Below are 18,157 nucleotides of genomic sequence, written 5' to 3' on the forward strand. Positions count from 1 at the left end.
GGATATGGCATATAAGGAAATACAACAATAAACTCTAGTTTAATGGTTACTGATTCAACAACCATGAATATCCAGAACACAAAATCTTCCTACTCAAGTCTAAGGAGTAAGTTTGCTGAGTGGAACAGCTTGCAAAGGTTCTTAAGGAGGAGTGGATGAAAAGAGACAAAGGCATCAAGGCCTTCAACATAGGAAAAAAATAAAAAGTGGTTTATTTTGTAAGGTCAACATGCTCTGATAGACATTAACTTCAGTGAGATTGGTAAGAACACAGCTGACAGTGACTTCTGAATCAAAGATTTTCCAGTGTATTAAGTAAGGTGCTTTTTATAATGTGAATTGCCATGAAGATATGTATGTCTTCTGTGTGAACAGAAACCAACTTAAGCTGAGAGCTTTGAAGAAAGCAAGGATTCTAATGACAATAATGGACATGTTACCTATTTATGTATAAACTCACTAGAACAGAAAGGGAGGTTGAAGGCATTTAGTCCATTTCCATCAGCACTAGCTGCTGCTTTCATATCACATGACATTGTTTAAAGCACAGCTATCCCTCACCACTACCAAACTGGAAGCTTTCAGACGTCACATGAAGAATTTCAGATGGCTGTGGTATACCATGTTATGGTCATAAGTGCATGTCCCACTTCTTGGGAGAGAGGATGGTTTTACTTCACTTGTTTTTCTGAGGTGGCAATGATACCAGTGAGAATAGCTTCCTCTCACTGGTTTAGTCTGTGCTAGGTCATTTGGCTGTTTGGGTTGCATCTCTTGCCTTTCTACTCAGAAAAAAAAAGAATGTCTGGATGCTCACCCTTATGCATGCTACTAGTGTATGTACCATTGTTTATGAACCCCAGTCCTCATGCTTGTTTTTGACTTTATACAGGTATGTTTGTATTTAATTAATTGGTCTGAAAAATCATTGGAAGAACCAATGCTGTTGTGTAAGTCATTTAAACCTAGAAATGAAGTCTGAGTTATTTTGCTATAAAATTATTTTTTTTTCTTGTCTGTATGGGGTACTGTTGAGGACTCTTGAGAAGTCTGAGCATTGGCTTAACTCTTCTTCCATAGCAGCCTACATGGCTTTAAATGTTGCTAGTTTTGATTATAGCCTGGCCATATAAAGCCCTTTTTCACTTTGAAATCAGTGTTTAGTGATTGGATTCAGTGACCCTGACAACTCTCTCGGGAGTCTTATGTCTTCAAACACCAATGGAAAGGCCAAACCTTATTCAGACAGGACTGAGTAAGTTATTTTGGAGAAGACTGATTTATAGTGAACCCTATCTCCTTGTCTGGAATCTCCAGAAACTGCAGATTGCTACTCTTTTCAGTGTTTGAAGTAGTTTGAAGTGTAGAAGCACTACTGCCTATAATGCTTTGAATAGCAGAGCCTTCAGTACTGCAGGACTCTTCTCCCATGTGTTCAGCAGGGGACCTGCTTTACAAAGGCAGCTTGTCCTACTGGCACAGACAAACCACTTCAAGGTCTTGCTGCTGCTTTCTTGTTACTTTACCCGACTTCGAGGCTCTGGTATTTTTGAGTTGTATTCTGAATGCACAGGTACTACTGTTTATAAAATTGTGATCCTGAAAAGTTCTTTCTATAGAAGCTACTAATTTCAATAAATTGCAGAATGCAGGTGCACTCTAGCACTTCCCAAAGTTCTAGAATTACTGGGACAAAATCAGGACAAAAATTACTATAATAGTACCAGACACAAATCATCAGTTTACTGCCATAGTGATATGGCAGTAGCATTGCAGAAATTCACGGCTCAGGAACCAGCCCCTTCACCACCTGCAGCAACTGAGTACAGATGGCAATGTTGGCTGTTTTCCATTAATAGCAAGTAACCCATTTTTTTATGCTGATTGATTTGGCCTTTGCTGTTGCTGTCTCTTTTTTTCCCCCCATGCTATTGCTGCTAGAAAGGTATTCTTACTAACAAGGAATTTGCCTAGTCTTCGCATTAAGCTACTATTGAATGAAAATTTAATACTTCCTCTTTCAAGTCCTGCTGACCTATAATGTTATAGCAGGTAATTTTTAATGTGTGTACATGGAAATATTTTAACCACCTAGTTTTTTAAAAATGAGATTGAGAGGATACTTAATTTAGCATAAAAATATGCAATATTTTTTCTACTAGTATAAACTTAACTTCAGTGCACAGATTCCATGCTTGAAATTTACTGATTCACCTTCTGATGAAATGTTAAACAGTGTCGAGGAGTTTATTTTTTCTACAGCTTTCTCAGCAATGCAGAAAAATTGAAGTAACTTGCTTTCCTTTATGGAATAATCTTCCATTAACTGAAAGTCTTGGTTGAAGATGCTACACAGTAAGTTTAATTTGCAGAAGATGGTTATCTTGAACTGAACTACAACAGAATAAACTAACAGGTTATGTTATGTGTACCTTTTAATGACTTTAAATCACACTTCATCATACTTTCCAACAATTTATTTCAGTTCTGCTTTTTAACCAGTGCTGATATCGAAAGCTTTCCTAGTCGTGTATTTTCATTATTAGTTCTAATTATCCTCAATTCCTCCTGCAGTAGGAAGTAAGACTTTGAAAATCTATGGAAGTTATTTTTTCTAGATCTCCATGAATTTTAAAATAAAAAGCATTCAAAACAGGAGTGAAGTGGTAGACAGCACAAATAGCCGTTTTCTGTATAAACTGAATTATACACAAACCCTGTCACTAAGTAAAAAGAAAAAAACTGTACAAATATGAAGAGGAGTTTAATCTAACCACAGTGGGGTTTTTATCTCAATTTGTATAATGGGAAGCTGTAGTTTAATTATGATTCTGATTTTGAATCTGCTTAAATTACTTGCTAGCCAAAGGGAAAATTTCTGAACTGTGCTGTCCTTCTTGGTAGCATGAGCTGAGGCAGCACTCACAGGTTCAGCAATGCTACCTTCCTTGGATGGGGCCATTCAGATCAAGCAGCTTAACCAATTTGTAGGACTGGAGCTCTTATCACTGATGAAAATAAACACTTCTTTCCCCCCACGTCCTCAAATTTAAGTAATCTTCCTGCAGCAGTCCTCTCAGCAGTAACGTCTGTATGCTCGAGAGCTGCACGCTAGAGACGCCCGAGTGCTTGTTACCAGCCTAACAGGTGCTTTACAGCATTCCCACCATGCGATGGGACTTGCTTCAAGCCCTTCCCTGGCCCGCGTGCTCAGCCCTGGCGGCGTCCCGCGAGGTGTCTGGTGGTCTGCCGGCAGGGCCGTGCCCTGCACAGGTTAAGCCCGCTACCCTTTACAGGGCCTCTAGGTGCCTCCAGCCGAGTAGACCTCACACGGAGTTGGGGGATGAGAAGGAAAGGAACATGGCCGGAGATGCAGCCAGCCAGCAGGCTGGGGCGCTGGGGAAGGCGGCGAGCCCCAAAGGCTAGCGGGGCCACACCTCCGCCAAAGAGCCCACGTATTCCCCTTGGGCAAAGGCTTTGTCGGCGTCGCGCACCGACACCGGCCGGGTGCAACCAGGCCCAAGCGCCGCTCTCACTCTCCCCGGCGAGCGGCCGGGGCCGGCGGCGGCGCCCGCCTCTGCCTCCTCCCCCTCGGTGCCCTGCCTCCTCCCTCCGCCGGGCGCCCGGCTGCGCGGGGAGCGAGGGAGGGAGCGCGGTAGAAAGGTGTTGCTGGAAGGGAAGTTTGAAGAAGGTCGTCGGGTGCCTGGGCGCTCCAGCAGCAGCATCATGGCGGAGCAAGGCGAGTCGCCGGTACACGTCCAGCAGCCCCAGCCGGCACCCGCGCCCACCGCCCCGGCCGTCGGCTGGCCCATCTGCAGGGATGCCTACGAGCTGCAGGAGGTTATCGGTCAGTAGAGCGGGAGAGCGGGGAGGGCGGCGGAGCGTGCTGCAGGGCGGAGGCAGGGGATGCCGCGGCGGCAGCCGGATCCAGGCCTACCGGCGTTCGTCTTCCCGCAGGCTGGGGCTCACTCACTGCGGCGGATGCGCCCAGCACTGCAGTGGCGCCGCCGTCGGCTGCTGCAAACTTTATCCGCCCGACAGCGAGCGGGCGGCGCGGCCCCGGGGGGCGGCGGCTCCTTCTAGAACCCGCCGGGCCCCGCCCGATGCTGCTGCTGTTGTCCCGTAGTGCATCGTCACCTGCTGCGCTGGTGGCTGCCGCCGCCCGAGTCCTAACCTGTGGGTTTGTACTGGGACCCCGGGAACTCTGCAAATGTTCTCTCTGTGCTTTGTGTGTGTGCACCTGTCTGTGGGTGCACACGTGTGCAAGCATCCGCTTAGATTACTCTGCATTTTCCCGGTGGTTTCTTGAGAGAGGTAAATGTCACCCCTAGATCTATCCCTGTCGCGGTGACTTCCTTTTATTTATTTATATTTTAAAATTATATATATAAAACCCCTTTTCCCTCACACAGTTTAATCTTGTCCCTGTCTCCTTATGCCCCTTGGCCCACCTCCTGTGCCATAAAACCAGCGGGGGATTACAGTTTCGTTTCACCCCAGCCAACCTTTTCATGTCTCGATTTGCTGTGTGAAGTTTAACCCATCTGATGTCCCCCTCCCCATATCCCTGTGAATAAGGGCTTTCCTGTAGTGTGCTTTCAGTGTTTTGTTCACATCTAGCTAATGCAGATTAGATATGTTCACTCTCTATCCCTTGTGTTTGAATTGGATTATTTTAAATTTTGCTGTGTAAAAAGGTGACTGTTAACAGTATGTGTGATGGAAAGTTTTTCATCTCCTGACCTAGATGTTGCTTGTTGTTGATAAACTACTTTGGGAAAACTTATTTTCAATTGTATGTAACATTTTAAATCTTTGGCAAATACTACACATGGTGAAGGCTGGCTTTAAGACTGTGATTGCTATTCCTTATGAATGAAGGCACTTAAAAAAAAAAGTCCTTGAGTCTTGCCTGCTGACGCTGTTGGTTATCTTCAGTACTGCACACCAATTGCTAACTGTTGTCAGGCTGATGACAACCAGAACTGCTTGTTATTGATCTGAATTGCAAGTTATCTGTACTCAGCTTTGACATTAAGCTTTTTATTTTCCAGAGGCGGAAACAAAATATTTGACAAAAGTACTTCTTGCTTAAAATAGGATGTTTTTTTGTTGACCCATGTGGTGTTTCTCTTTGCACTTTCTAGGCTATGACAAGGGCCTAGGGAGGGATGAAGGGTTAAGTTCCCTAAGGTGGCTGGCCTGAACCAGACTGATGCTCAGCATCATCTGACTGCTGCCAGCAGAGGCCTTGTCCAATACCATGAATTTACTGTCCGGAAGACTTTGTCTGAGTCTGGGGTATAGGTCTAAATTAGCCAATGAGGAGCAATTCTACTGGCATAAGCTATATCTTTGCTGAGGTGTAAGTCCCTTTTCTAAGGTAAAAAACGCCACAAAAGTTTTGGATTAATCCTTGTCTAGGTTGTGACCTGAGTCATTTAAATAGTAGCTATTTTCTGTTGCAGTACCTGTAGAATGCCTGGGTGAGAGTTTCATTTAGAAACTCCTTTCCACCTTTTTGTTTCCACTTAAAAGCTTATATCTTCTGATATGTAAATATATTTGTAAATGTGTATATGTAAGCATGTATCTGTTGTACAGATAGATGCTAGATTGGAGTAGCAAATACTTACCTGTGAGGAAATCTAACTGCTAGTTATCTACTGGGGCTATTAAATGTTTATGTTATTTCTTCAACTAAAATGAATGCCTGGCGGGGAAACTGAGGTTGGGTTATTGCGCTGAATCAATTCCTTGGACACTGAAACTTGTCTGCCTTCTGCTAAGCTTAGGTTGCTTCGATGACTTTCTCTGAGAAATTCAGATTTATTTTGTACCACTTGACTTAAAAATCTTGTGCTTAGTCGAACATGCCTCTTTTTCATTAATGCCTTGTTTTCTTGTCTTAATTTATAGGAGACCCACTATGAGATTAAAGTTACTCTCAATGCTGTTAAACATAGTAAAAAAAAATACTTAAAATCACACTCACCCCACTTTCTCACCTCTCCCCCCTCCCCCCTTATAAATTCTGTGCATTTGACCAAATATGAACAAAATTGTTGAGATATTAGATAACTGTTGTTGCTTTTAATGAACCTGGTGTGGGACTCAAAGCAATTTTTTTCTATACCTGGGAGAGAGGAGGTTAATACAGTCTGACCTTGGTTCAGCACCAATTTATGTCCTTTTGCATCAGCCATGCTAGGGTTAATTGCATTGTGAATGTGAATAGTTGCCACTTGCTGATACAAATCCCCTCACCTCTGGAAAGTGCTACATATCTCACCCTAAGGACACGGGTAGCATCTTCTGGAACTGGTTCAGTTAGAACAGCCCTTTGCCAATTAAATGAGAACAATACAGCATATTGATGCATCTTCAATGGGTTTGCAAGTGGAAAGGTATGCAGGGTGAGGTAGACCACAATAGTTCATCACAAGCCTTCCCCAACAGAACAAGTTTTATTATGTGGTAACTAAACCAGCTGTAGAATGACTTCAAGAGCTTGCTTTAGGGGGCAATTAAAAGTTTTTGGTGGTGATCGTAAAATGAAAATCATTTAGTCCCATGGACTATATTCATCCTGTGGATTAGGAGGTTGGAGAAGTTAAGTTTTTTTTTTTTCCATGTGAGTATGTGAATTGACCTCATTCTGTGTCTAGCCAAATGCCATTTTGAAAACCAAAGCCACATGATACAGATTTCAAATGATAAAGGTCTTTTTTCCTTCCCTGTCTGTTGCTTTCTTTGTGATAGTTGGGAGATTCAAGTTCCTGCTAGAAAACACTGGCTTTAAGGAGTGCTTCATATGAGATACGATTTCATGCTTGCTTTATTTTTAAGGTGGTTAGCCAGTCGTTTGTAAACTCTTGGTGTGCAGTTTCATGATACATTTAATCTCTAACACGGAGCTGTTGAAAGGTTTGCATTGATCTGACAGAGAACTAGTTATTGTGCTGGGTTCATTTTCTGTTGTATCAGGTTCCCTGTTTGACTTGCTGCATGGCTGTGTAATTGATAGATCTGATGCAAGTAAGAGGCTCTTCCTGTTAATGCCTTTATACAATTTTTTTCTGGAGCAGGAAGAAACTGTTCTGATGGCTATCTGTACATGTGTAGGTTAAAGAGTGAAGATGAAATTCTTACACTAATTTAGAGTGATAGAAGCTATCCATGTGCATGCCCATTTTCTATGTTAGAAATGGATTCCTAACTTAGGACAGGAAGAGCCAAACCAATTTTCTGGTAGGAGTTAAGGAGATAAGAACTGTAATTGCTATTAAAGGGGAGCGTGATTTAATTTAGTGAAGACCTGGGAGATCTCTTCCTATAATTTTAATGCATTAAATTAAAATGTGCATTGGATTTTAACACATGCGCTGGAGGGAATTTATAAGATAGATATAACTTAGATTAAAAAAATAAAATAAAAGAAATACTGTTATTTTTTGTATTATATATTTTATATATATTTTATATTATAGAATTGTTATTCATTTGAGTTTATAACCAAGTATTTTAAATAAAATATCTGAAATAGATTTCCATGAATTTGTAACTTGTATATACAAGGTTTTTTCCTCCAATACAAGCAATAGACTGTTTAATTGGTAATCAGTGTAAAAACCTGAAAATGTAATATTGTTAAAACTGTATTTGTACCTTTTAAATTACAGTGAGCCTTGTATCACATGGGTGAGACAAAGCAGCATGAAACCTAGGTTTGCTTATTTATTTAATTCATTAATTTGTCTTGGTTTCTCAGGGTTTCTTCCTTGTTTTGTTTTTAAAAAAAGTTTCTTATGTGGTTATGAACAAGTGGCTCTGCCATGTTTTTGGAAAACTACATTCAAGTCAGTGTTCCTCTGCTAGATGTAACTTAATGTTTGTCACCCTGCATTGATAATTGTGGGAGGAAGATTCTTGTTATGGAAAGGCAGTGGATTATCTCTTGATTAGACTGGGTGTTAACTTTCATTATAAATTCATATTTTCATCTATTCTGCTGCAAGCCACTTGGAAAATTAATTTGGCTACAAAACAGACAGAATTAATTGGGAAATAAAGGGTTACTGCTACATGATGACTTATCTATATTGGCTGCAAGTCATTAAAAAAGTTAGCCTTAGTTGAACTGAGGCTTTCATCTAGTTTTGCCTTTCTAAATTTGGGCTAAAAAATATCTTGTAGTTTATTGCTTCATCAGGTGCAGTATTGCTAAGTCAAATGTGTTGGGAATTTGAGTAGAATAGGTTACTATTCCAGACTGTTCTGTAGATTTTATAGTTCTTGCTTAGGTAGCCTATGAGCCATGCTCTGTGAGCCCTTGGGGTTTCTTTTGGTGTTTCTGTGGAATGTTATTTCCTCTTTTTACTCTCCTGCTACATGTGTATTGCTAACAATTCTTTGACTCTGCTATATTTATTGTTATCTGAGATCTTGGACCCTGTAGAGAGGTCTCTGATTATGATGCTCAGGAACTGATGTTCAAGTCTGTAAGCATGGTTTACACTTTCTAAAATCTTCTCTATAGTTAAAATTATAGTGCTATGTTGCTCTGTTAATCAGAGGCTTGGGTTCCATTCCCACTTAAAATTTTTTACCTCTGTGCTTAATTAGGGTGGGGTTTTTTTGAGTGGGGAAAAAAAGTTGTTGAAGGGCTTTCTTATGCAGTAGTATTTGTGTATAAGCTGTGAAATAGAGCAGACTGTGGTCAGTGAAGTACTAGCTCTTGCAGAGATTCACTTCCAAACATCCTCTATTTCTTGCATATGAAGCTGCATAGTTTTTAATAAATAATACTTATTATACTGCCAGGGATCTTTATACTGAAACTTTGTATAAAAGTTTCTGTAAAATGTGCCTGCCTTAATGCTACTCCAAAAGAAATTCTACTCCTTATCAGTCTTAAATGCTACTGCAGCAGCCTAATCATATTGTACATGCACATATTAAATATAGCCTTCTTAAAATTTATCATAACTTAATACATATGTAGCTTGACAGGAAAAGTTTATTATTTCATAAATTAGCATTTTAAATTTTGAGAAATTTGTCAAGATTTGCAGTCAGCTAATAACCATGTGATGAAACTGTAGAAATGTTAAATCCCTATCTAGTATTTTTGTAAGGAGTGGCTTTTAATTAATTTGTCAGAGTAAAGATGATCATGGTGCAATTTTTAAAACACCTTACAGAACACTCACAATGTTGTGTAGCTAATGAGGCTGTGCAGAGCTTGTAGTTAATTATTCACGTCGTCTCCACATGATAGTAATGATATTGGGGGAGTGGGCTCTGTCTTGGCTTTTTTTTGGTAGGGAAATGAACTTTCTGCCTTAGAAATACCCAGATTGGAGAAAGGGCTGTAGTTTTTGTTGTTTCTGAGAGCTTAAGCTTTGTAAATGGTTGGATGATGAAACTTCGTTGTATAATGACTTTAAAAAAAAAAAAAAGGTAACTCATGCAATTGGAGGCAGACTTGACAGGAAGAAGATTAATTATATTTTTACAAGAACCTGATTATCATAAAAATAAAATTATGCATAACTTGCTGTGGGTTTGTCACAGTAGCAAGTAACTAGCAAATAAAGCTTGTTAATTTATTAACTGGAAGGGTAGAGAAGCACACAACACTTCAGACGGTTGGTGCTATGTAATGATAATTTACTGAAAGTATGCTATGCTTTTCTCCTTTTGGTATCTACTTATCTCCTTTGTGCTTGGCCCTCCTGTGGCTGTTCTTTTTCCTTCCCCTCATCCAAGTCCCTCCTACAGAAAAGGTACAAAACCTCTGAGACCTCAAAAGTCCTGACTCTCCAAGGAGTTGCTTGAATGCCAGAAGAGGAGCAGTTCTGCTGATGAGCTTGTGGAACTTTGAAGGAATTGCATGATTTTTGGTTATCACTAAGGCTTACAACAGCAAGGCTTTGTATCTTCAAAGTGAGACCACTGGTTGTGCTAGCATTGTCAGAGCACGTTGCTGCAGGGAGCCAAATTCAGACCTGAGAGATCAGTTTTAGGTTGGATCATGTGTTGGTCTGAAACAACATTAGATCTTCTTTTCTTTTTCTTTTCTTTTTTTTCCTTTCTGTGAAGAATCGCTCTCCTATGGGTCAGAGACCAGTTGTTTTTTTCCAGAATCAAATGGAGTTTCTCTTTGTTAAGTGGAAACAAAACCACATCTGTTTTGAGTGGCTTGTGGGACAAAACCAGTGAGCTCTCCATAGAAAGATGCGGGTGGCAGAGACAGTGGCTGCATGTGTAGGCCGTATTTCATTTTTGTGTGACCATTTTGGTTCTCTCTCTCTTCCCTATGCCTCCCTTCCAAAATAATTCAGAACAATAAGGCAGCAGTAGATAGCAGCTGGTTTCATTTCCAGTAATAATAAGCAAAATATCAATTCTTGGAGTTAAAAGAATGGACCTTAAAAATCAAGTTATGTTAGTTACTCTTGTTAACTTCTTGGGTTTGTAGAAGTCACTGGAATTCCACTGAGCAGCAGCAGAGAAGCAATCTGCTTGCAGAATTTGGAAGATAAATATGTCACTAGGAAATTTACTGGTGTCCAAAATTAAAAGTGATTTTTAAATTTTTTTTCCATAAAATTACACTTAAGAGAATTTGATGCTGCTTACCCTGTGTAAATAAGTAAGCTTTTTTGAATGAGTGGAATTTCACTTTTTTTCTGCCTTTTGCATCACAGCCTTCCTGCTAGGATGAACTCTTGATAGTGCTGTTAGATTTCACTGTTTCTTGCTAAGTTTGAAGGTCTTTGGATGCGTGTATAGTTGAAGCTTGTGGTTGCATAGTTGAAGCTTGTGGTTGCAAGAATGGCATCATCCAGCAGTGGCAGAATGAGAAAATGCTAGTATGAAATCCTTGAGAGAAGAATTTTCTTTAAAACTTTTCTTTTTCCTTCTTATATCAGTCTCTATATTCACTGTACTAGGTTCTGTGTGGTTGTGCAATCAACTCTGACTGAAGCAACCACAACATTTGGAATGCTTGTATCTTGCCTTTTTTTGTGGTGTTCGGCTGCTGTCCTCTCCCTTTGTCTGCTCTAGGGCTGTGTGGTGGCAATGCAGCTCTTCCCTCTCTCTGCCACCAGCTTCCTCCTGCACACTGCTTCTGGCCAGAGACCATGCTGGGATATTTAATATGTGCCTAGTAGACTAGGAGTGCTAAACTAAAATGACTGGTGGGGTGGGAAAACAAACCCTGTCCTGGGATAGCACAATCAGTAATTAAGAAAGACAAGGAGAGTATACAGGGAGAAAGAAGCAACCATGTAGTATCTGACAGTGCTGGAGGAACCTAATTTTTGCTTAAACTGCTGTCAAGTCAGTTACTTGATGAGAGTTGCTTGCCTTTCAGGAGAGAATAAGTAGTTGGGAGATATCAGAAAATGGGAAGAAGCTTGATCTTCAAGGGGAACTGTGCATGCTTCTTGGCATTTAGGTAGATGTCAGTTAATTGGTGGGAAGTTTCTGTGGTAGTGATCAGACAATGCTGGTGAAGGTGGTGGGTTTTTAAAGAGTCCCTCTGAACTGCCAGGGTTGCTTTTTGTGACTGTCCTGCAGCTTCCTCCCCAGACAAATGCAGTGAAAAGTTAAGTGTTCTTCATTTGTTAGCTGAAGTATTAAGTTTGTGGCATCAATGGAGTAATACTTACTCCTTTGTCCCTAGATATTTGGATAGATACATGGCTTCACTCAACAAGTTGTTGAAACCTCAGTATAATAAATTAACTGTCTCCATTAATCCTTTGTCTTTATGATTAACAACTTCTGAATTATTTTATTAGCCTAATTAGTCATGTGGATGTCTAACTGCCTCTGAGGTATTCTGATCAGAAGTGAAACACAGGTGAAATTTGATGTAATCCTATAAGGCTGATATAATGGTTATGTTGCATAGCTTTTAAACTGAGCTATGCTATCACACTTAAAGAGAAATGAGGAGTGGAAGCAGACTGAAAATTGGAAGCTTTTCTGTGTTTCATGCTTTCTGAAGTAGTGTGAACTTAAATGTCTTGAAGGTCAACGTTGAATGTCTGGGAATTTTCTTAGTAGGAACAAGTAATTATTATGGATGTAAGCAAATTATGTGCCAAGTATACTTGCTTCAAGGTAATGGTAAAAAAATAATTAATTTACCAGAACAGAAAAATGTTCTGTATTTACTTGTTGATTATGGTTTGTGTCCTGTAAGAGTAATATGAACATGATCATAGGCTTGAGCTATTGCTTTAGGCTTCTGAGAGGAAATACATCTACACTCAGAAGAATCAGAATTCAGCTAAAAAGTTGCCTTTCCCTTCTCATTTCTTTGCTCTGAGGACATTTTATTACAGGGACTGAATTTAAGCTTACAATTTATTCCTGTTACTGTTTTGTACTTCCAGCCTCTGAGCCACTTCGGACTATAATAGGAACTTCATTAGAATTAGATTAGAATCGCCTAATGAAAATTTAATGACATGATAGCATTTTCATTGCTCCAACTCTTCCATGGTTTAATGAGAAGCAGGATGAGAAATAGGTAGTTTTTTCTTGCACTATGTGGCCATGATGGACTTCTAGCAGATGCGTTCTATTGGGGTAAACTAGCTAAAGATGCTTTGTAGCTCAGCACTGTGGTATTAATTAGAGATCTTCATGACAGTTCAGTAGCAATGCTGCCTTTGTTTTGTTAGATTGCTGTTCTTCATTCTCGGAAGAGAATGATGTACTGTGTGGTAATATCCAGAAGACTTGGAAAATACTGCATTCATGGTATTAGAATTGTTACAAGTATTTACTTTCAAACTAAATGAGAAACAACAAAATACTCCCAACTAAATCAACACCAGCATGTTTATAATACTACTTCAGAAATGAACTGTACTTCTCTTTTAACAGCTGTTTTTCTAGGCAGGAAATATGGTACAGCATAGCAAATCTTCAGTGTATTTGGCTTATATAAGGTGGAGTTAAACAGTATTCTGCTGAGTTCAGGTGATAACCTCGTAAGGTAACTTTTGGACCCACAGTGAATACCAGATACCAAGTTCTCATGTAGTTATGCAGAGACGTTCCTAGTGTGAGCTTTGCCTTCCAGATACCAAGATTTGTATGCATATTGAATAATGGTTCCTGTATTGATGAAACAACAAGGAGAATTAAATTATCACAATGCATTTCTCTTTCCTGAAAATTTTAACTAAAAATTAGATCTTGCTTTATCTTAGGGGCGCCATAATAGAGTACTTAAAGATTGTAGTAGAACATATGATAAGAAAAGAGTTTTGGTTTTATTTTGCATTTTATTAGGAAGAACTGGTTCTGTACGAGAAGAGTGCTGGAAAGAGAACTCTGAAAAATAATCCATGACCTTTGAAAATAAAGCTTTATTTCTGAGGCAATAACATGGACCAATACTTGGTTTGATAGGACACCACTGCAAATTAACTGCTCGGTTAACTTTTTTACCTTAATATAAAAAGGTAATTTTTTTTTCTTCTCTAGTCCTAATAATTGTTCACTAGATAGTTGTAGCTCAAAATAGCTGTTCCTTCCAAATACATGATTCAGAGGATGTTATTGGAGGGATTTTCTTTGTATTATTCTGAAAACACACAGCTGAATGAGGTTTGGACAGGCGGGTAAGAAGGAGATTGGAAGCAGTAGAAACTTCAGCCCTGCTGGACATGTCTCAGCTTGGACAAAGTAAACTCGTTCAGTGATTCTCTCTTAACAGTGAAAAACTGACATCATTCTTCCCTTATAAATTGTGTATCCAGATTAGTTGTTTCAAGGATTTAGAGTTTTACTGTAGAGTGAACAGTCAACATAAGAGTTTCATAGGAACATCTTAACCTTTGTACTTCATCTGTGAGCCTGCAAAACTTAAGCATGTCTGTGGCCAAAGAGATGATTAAGGGACTGGAGCATCTTTGTTTGAGGCCGAAACCTGGGACTATGCAGTCTGGAGAAAAGAGTTTATACATAATGGGAGAGGATGAGGGAAAGGGTTCTTTTCAGTAGTGCCCTCAGACAGGACACGGAGCCAATGGACACAAATTAAGTATGAGCAGGAGAATTGGACTAGATGATCTCTAGAGGACACTTTCAACATGAATAATTCTGTTGTAATTCCATGGATTGAAGAAATTTTTGGTGTTATCTTTGTGTGAAACAGTAGAAAAATGCTGGGTTGGGGCTTAAATTTGGGAAGCAATTGTGGCAAAAGTGCTAACAGGCAGATTTGGAGATTATTTGTGTATTACAAATTGGTTCCACATTCAGATTTCTTTGGTATCTTAGCTGTATCGATCTATGTAAGTTTTTTGGTGAAATGGGATTAGGTAAAGGGAGTGGTTCTGTTAAGGTTGAGGTCCCTATAATGTATTTGGGTTTGGAGTTTTACTTCAAACATATTTCTTGGGCCAAACATCCTAGCTGTCCTTGTTTTTTGAAAATACCCAAGGAATTCTCTGAACTGTTACATCTTCCAGGGTTTAGAGCATGTTTCTGCTGGAGCAAAACTTCCAATTATGGTTCCTCCAGAAGGAGTTAATTTTGCACACGCAAGTGCCACTCTGCAAAGCAAACTAAAGCTCTGTGAGGAAGATCAAGGAGAAGGTATTCACTGTAAAACTGCCGTTTGCTCCAAATGAAAATACAAACGTACAGCAACCAAATAGTAGTAAGTGCAGCTTGGTGCCCTTTATTGAAATTCTGTCTGACCTCCATTACTTGATCTTCTGTTGGTTATTTCTGGGGGGTTTTGTTTGTTTTTTCACTCTTGACATTTTTGATTTCTCATGTGTCTGTTTGGACACTTGGCCCTTGAGTAAGAACTGTGTCCTGATACATGCATTTCTAAGCTGCTTTGTTGGTTGTTTTAATACTTGAAGTATTACTGTTAAGATTTTCTTGTGAAACTCTTATGACTGTTCACTCTGTGGTAAAACTCTACGTCTTTGAAACAAGAAATTTGGATACACAATTTATATGGGAAGAATGATGTCAGCTTTCCCTTCTGTTCTAGACAAGTATCTTTGGTTTAAATTGAGATTTATTACCGAAAGTTCTTCATGCAGCTGGCTGAACAATAAGTAAGTTTAGTTTAGCAGCTTTTCAGTGAATGCAGAAGAAAAGGTACTTTTTGTGGTGCATGTGTCTGAGTGTTTATGCTTTTTCAGATCAATGAAGGAAAAGTGAAATGCCCCTCCTTTCTGCTGGGCTAATTACTACCTAAGATCTCTCGCATTTCGTATAGAAACCCCCTCTTCTGCAAAAGCTGTGGAGATTTTGCTTTTTCTTTTTGATAACAGATAGTGTGATGTCTGTGACTGTAACTAAAAAAAAAAAAAAATCAGAATTGTGTAAAATATACTTTTGGATTTACCTGGTAAGAACAAATTTAGTGTTCTCCAAAAATCTGAACAAAGTGCACCTAGTTTTATCAAACAGAAACTGTCAAGACCTCTTACACATACTTCAGGTTGTTGGTTTTTTTCCTGTGTGACATTGTATGAATGAAGAGAAAAAGTGTAAATAAAAAATAAAAAAGCAAAACACCCCCCCCAAAAACAAAACCCAAAACCAACAACAATTGAGACCTGTTAAGTTATTGATGTCGTCTTTCACATAGCCACAACATATTAGAGCAACAGGAAACTCTCTTTGCATTACATAGATGTTCTTTTGTATGGTTTTTGCTTCTGTGAATTTGAGTGCAAGTTATGAGTACAACTGTACAAAAAAAATTCTGAATAAAGAAGTTTACATTATTAACTGAAAATCTGACCTACATTGTGCGGCTGCATGGATAATAACATGGCAGACAAAAACCATATTAGTGTTTGTAATAAATTCTTAAATGAAGTCATGTCTTTTGCTTCAGCTCTTTTTCATGCCTTTTGTTGGGAAAATGCAGGGTAAGTAGGAATTTGTTGTATTCAATCAAATGAAGTACAGTACATCCACATTTCTCCTTATGACACAATGACCCCAACGTGACTACAACAGGAGCTGACTCCTGCCTGCAGCATGCCAGCGGAGTGTCTGTGCAGAGCAGCTGTGCTGCCAACTGCAACTGCAAGAGCAGTGGAAGTGTGGGTTGAAAAAGCTTTTTGCAAGTTCTCTGGCTGCATCTTTTTCTGTTTGTTCTTCCCAAACAAACTTTCAGTGTGAGTGAAGTTGAATTCTCTTCCATTTTGTATGAAGCCAATGCAGATCTAATTATGAAATTACAATACAGCATTAGTTTTCACTAATGTTAACTAGAGAAGGACATTGGTGCCTCAGAGCTTTTTCTTCCTTTTTTTTTTTTGTCTTGTGAGCTAGTGTAACATCTTATAATACCTCTTACACATGTGCCATTATTACCTGTGACTCAGTTCTTTGTTTTGACTTTCTCAAGAAGCCTTTCAGAAAACCTTTAGAGATGATCCATGTTCCTGCTAGCATATTCTTTTACATAATCTAAGCTAATGACAACCTAACATAGTTACCTTCCATTTTTTTCACCCCCTAGCTGCTGAGCTCAGATGGATTTTTAAATTCAGTCATTTTTCATCATGCCCAAAGAAAAGAACGGTACACATTATTCTATGGCACACATATCTTCTATACCCTAAGTTTGGTGAATTCTCAAGTTACCTTTATACGCTGAACTGGGCTTTTTACAGCTAAGTTCAGATTCATACTGTTTAGTTCATTAAGCTTTTACAAGGCAGTACTTGACATTACTTTAGAATCACAATCTTTGGGAAAAGTGATAGTGAAGAGACAAAGTGCACTATGTATATAAAGTGATGTTAGAATACTCCAACCAGACCACAGGACTTGTGAGGAAAATAAGTTCTGCAAACTGGAATAGAGATAGGTTTCTTGAATTTCACATTTGTTGCCCATTCAAATTGATATACTGTACTTTTAAAGTAACGTATTTTATGAGAGATTCAGTGTGCTTTGGGGTCTGAACGGAATGGTTTTAGCTTTTGTTAACTTGTTTGTTTAGGTTCAGCTGTATTTATCAATTTGTCACTGTGTGTTTGTCCCTATACCCTTCTTTTTTAGCAAATGTGAATGAGATAATTTTGTGGTATGTGAGAAATAAATTCATCACCAAAGAATAACGTCCGTTTATTCCCAAGAATCTGTTAATCAAGCTCACCAGTTGTCATCTGACACTAAGGGGACAGGCTCTAAAAGTGATCTAAAAGTGATCTGTGGCAAAATGCTGATGGCACTAAAATGTAGTTACAATTAAAGCTTTATTTCTTTTTAAAAGATACTAAGATTAATATAGCACAGAACTTGTGATTAGAATGGCACAAAATTTCTCCAAGCAGAATACAATTTAATTTGGGATTTCTAATCACCTAGATCCTAACTTAACTGATCACCTGAGTAATGTAGTATTTCTAATACAACTTAACTTGCTAGTTCTGATCACTTGGACCCTCTGCAGATTGGGTCAAATCTTAGTACATGGTTTACTGTTTCAGTGTAACAATCAGAATATAAACTCTAAAGTAATATGAAAGCACATGAGTCAATCGCTTAGTCCTTGGAGGAAACAGATGACAGTGGAGCCATCCCTGGCCACTGGGGTCACAGGTGTCTCTCCAGCAGCAGCGCCAGTCCACGTTCCCCACTCAGAACTTTTAACTGCTGGTTTTTATGGACAGTTATGCTTCCCTCTTCTGTGATGCAGTCATCACCACCACTGGGACCTGCAAGACCAATAAGGAAGGAATCTTGAGGCCAGTAAGGATGGGAAGAAGAAATCTGTTTCATTTGTCTTCTTGGTTCACAGGACATTCTCACATTCTCGGGGCCTGATAGAGTATTTGACCCACTCAGTCACAGCGAATGACTGCTTTATAAAATTATGTTGATTATGCTAACCACATTACCAGCAGTCAGGAACAGGGAGTACCAGTCACATCAATCTTATCATGACACCACATGGTAAATTTCAGTTCTGATGATTGCAAATAGTGAAGTAGTGGTGATTGTAGATTTTTTCTATATATACTTTTTTTTAATTTTAAAATAATGCTTCTCATGAAGATGCTTGAGCAGAACTAAATAAATTTAATTTTGAGTAGTGTTTATAATACAAGGTTTGCCTGTACAGTCTAATTTGAGTTGC

General features: G+C 39.1%; 1 protein-coding gene across 1 annotated transcript in view; it reads left to right on the plus strand.

Moving 5' to 3' along the window:
- The first annotated feature begins 3,553 nt into the window (after positions 1–3,553).
- The window catches only part of STK39 (serine/threonine kinase 39), a 94,865-nt gene continuing 80,261 nt past the window's right edge, over positions 3,554–18,157 (plus strand). The window contains exon 1 of the mRNA XM_054381027.1: positions 3,554–3,847. Coding sequence (XP_054237002.1) covers positions 3,727–3,847 — 121 coding nt within the window. The 5' untranslated portion in view covers positions 3,554–3,726. The remainder of the gene's footprint in view (positions 3,848–18,157) is intronic.

Source organism: Indicator indicator, chromosome 5, assembly GCF_027791375.1.
Source record: "Indicator indicator isolate 239-I01 chromosome 5, UM_Iind_1.1, whole genome shotgun sequence".
NCBI classification, from domain to species: domain Eukaryota; kingdom Metazoa; phylum Chordata; class Aves; order Piciformes; family Indicatoridae; genus Indicator; species Indicator indicator.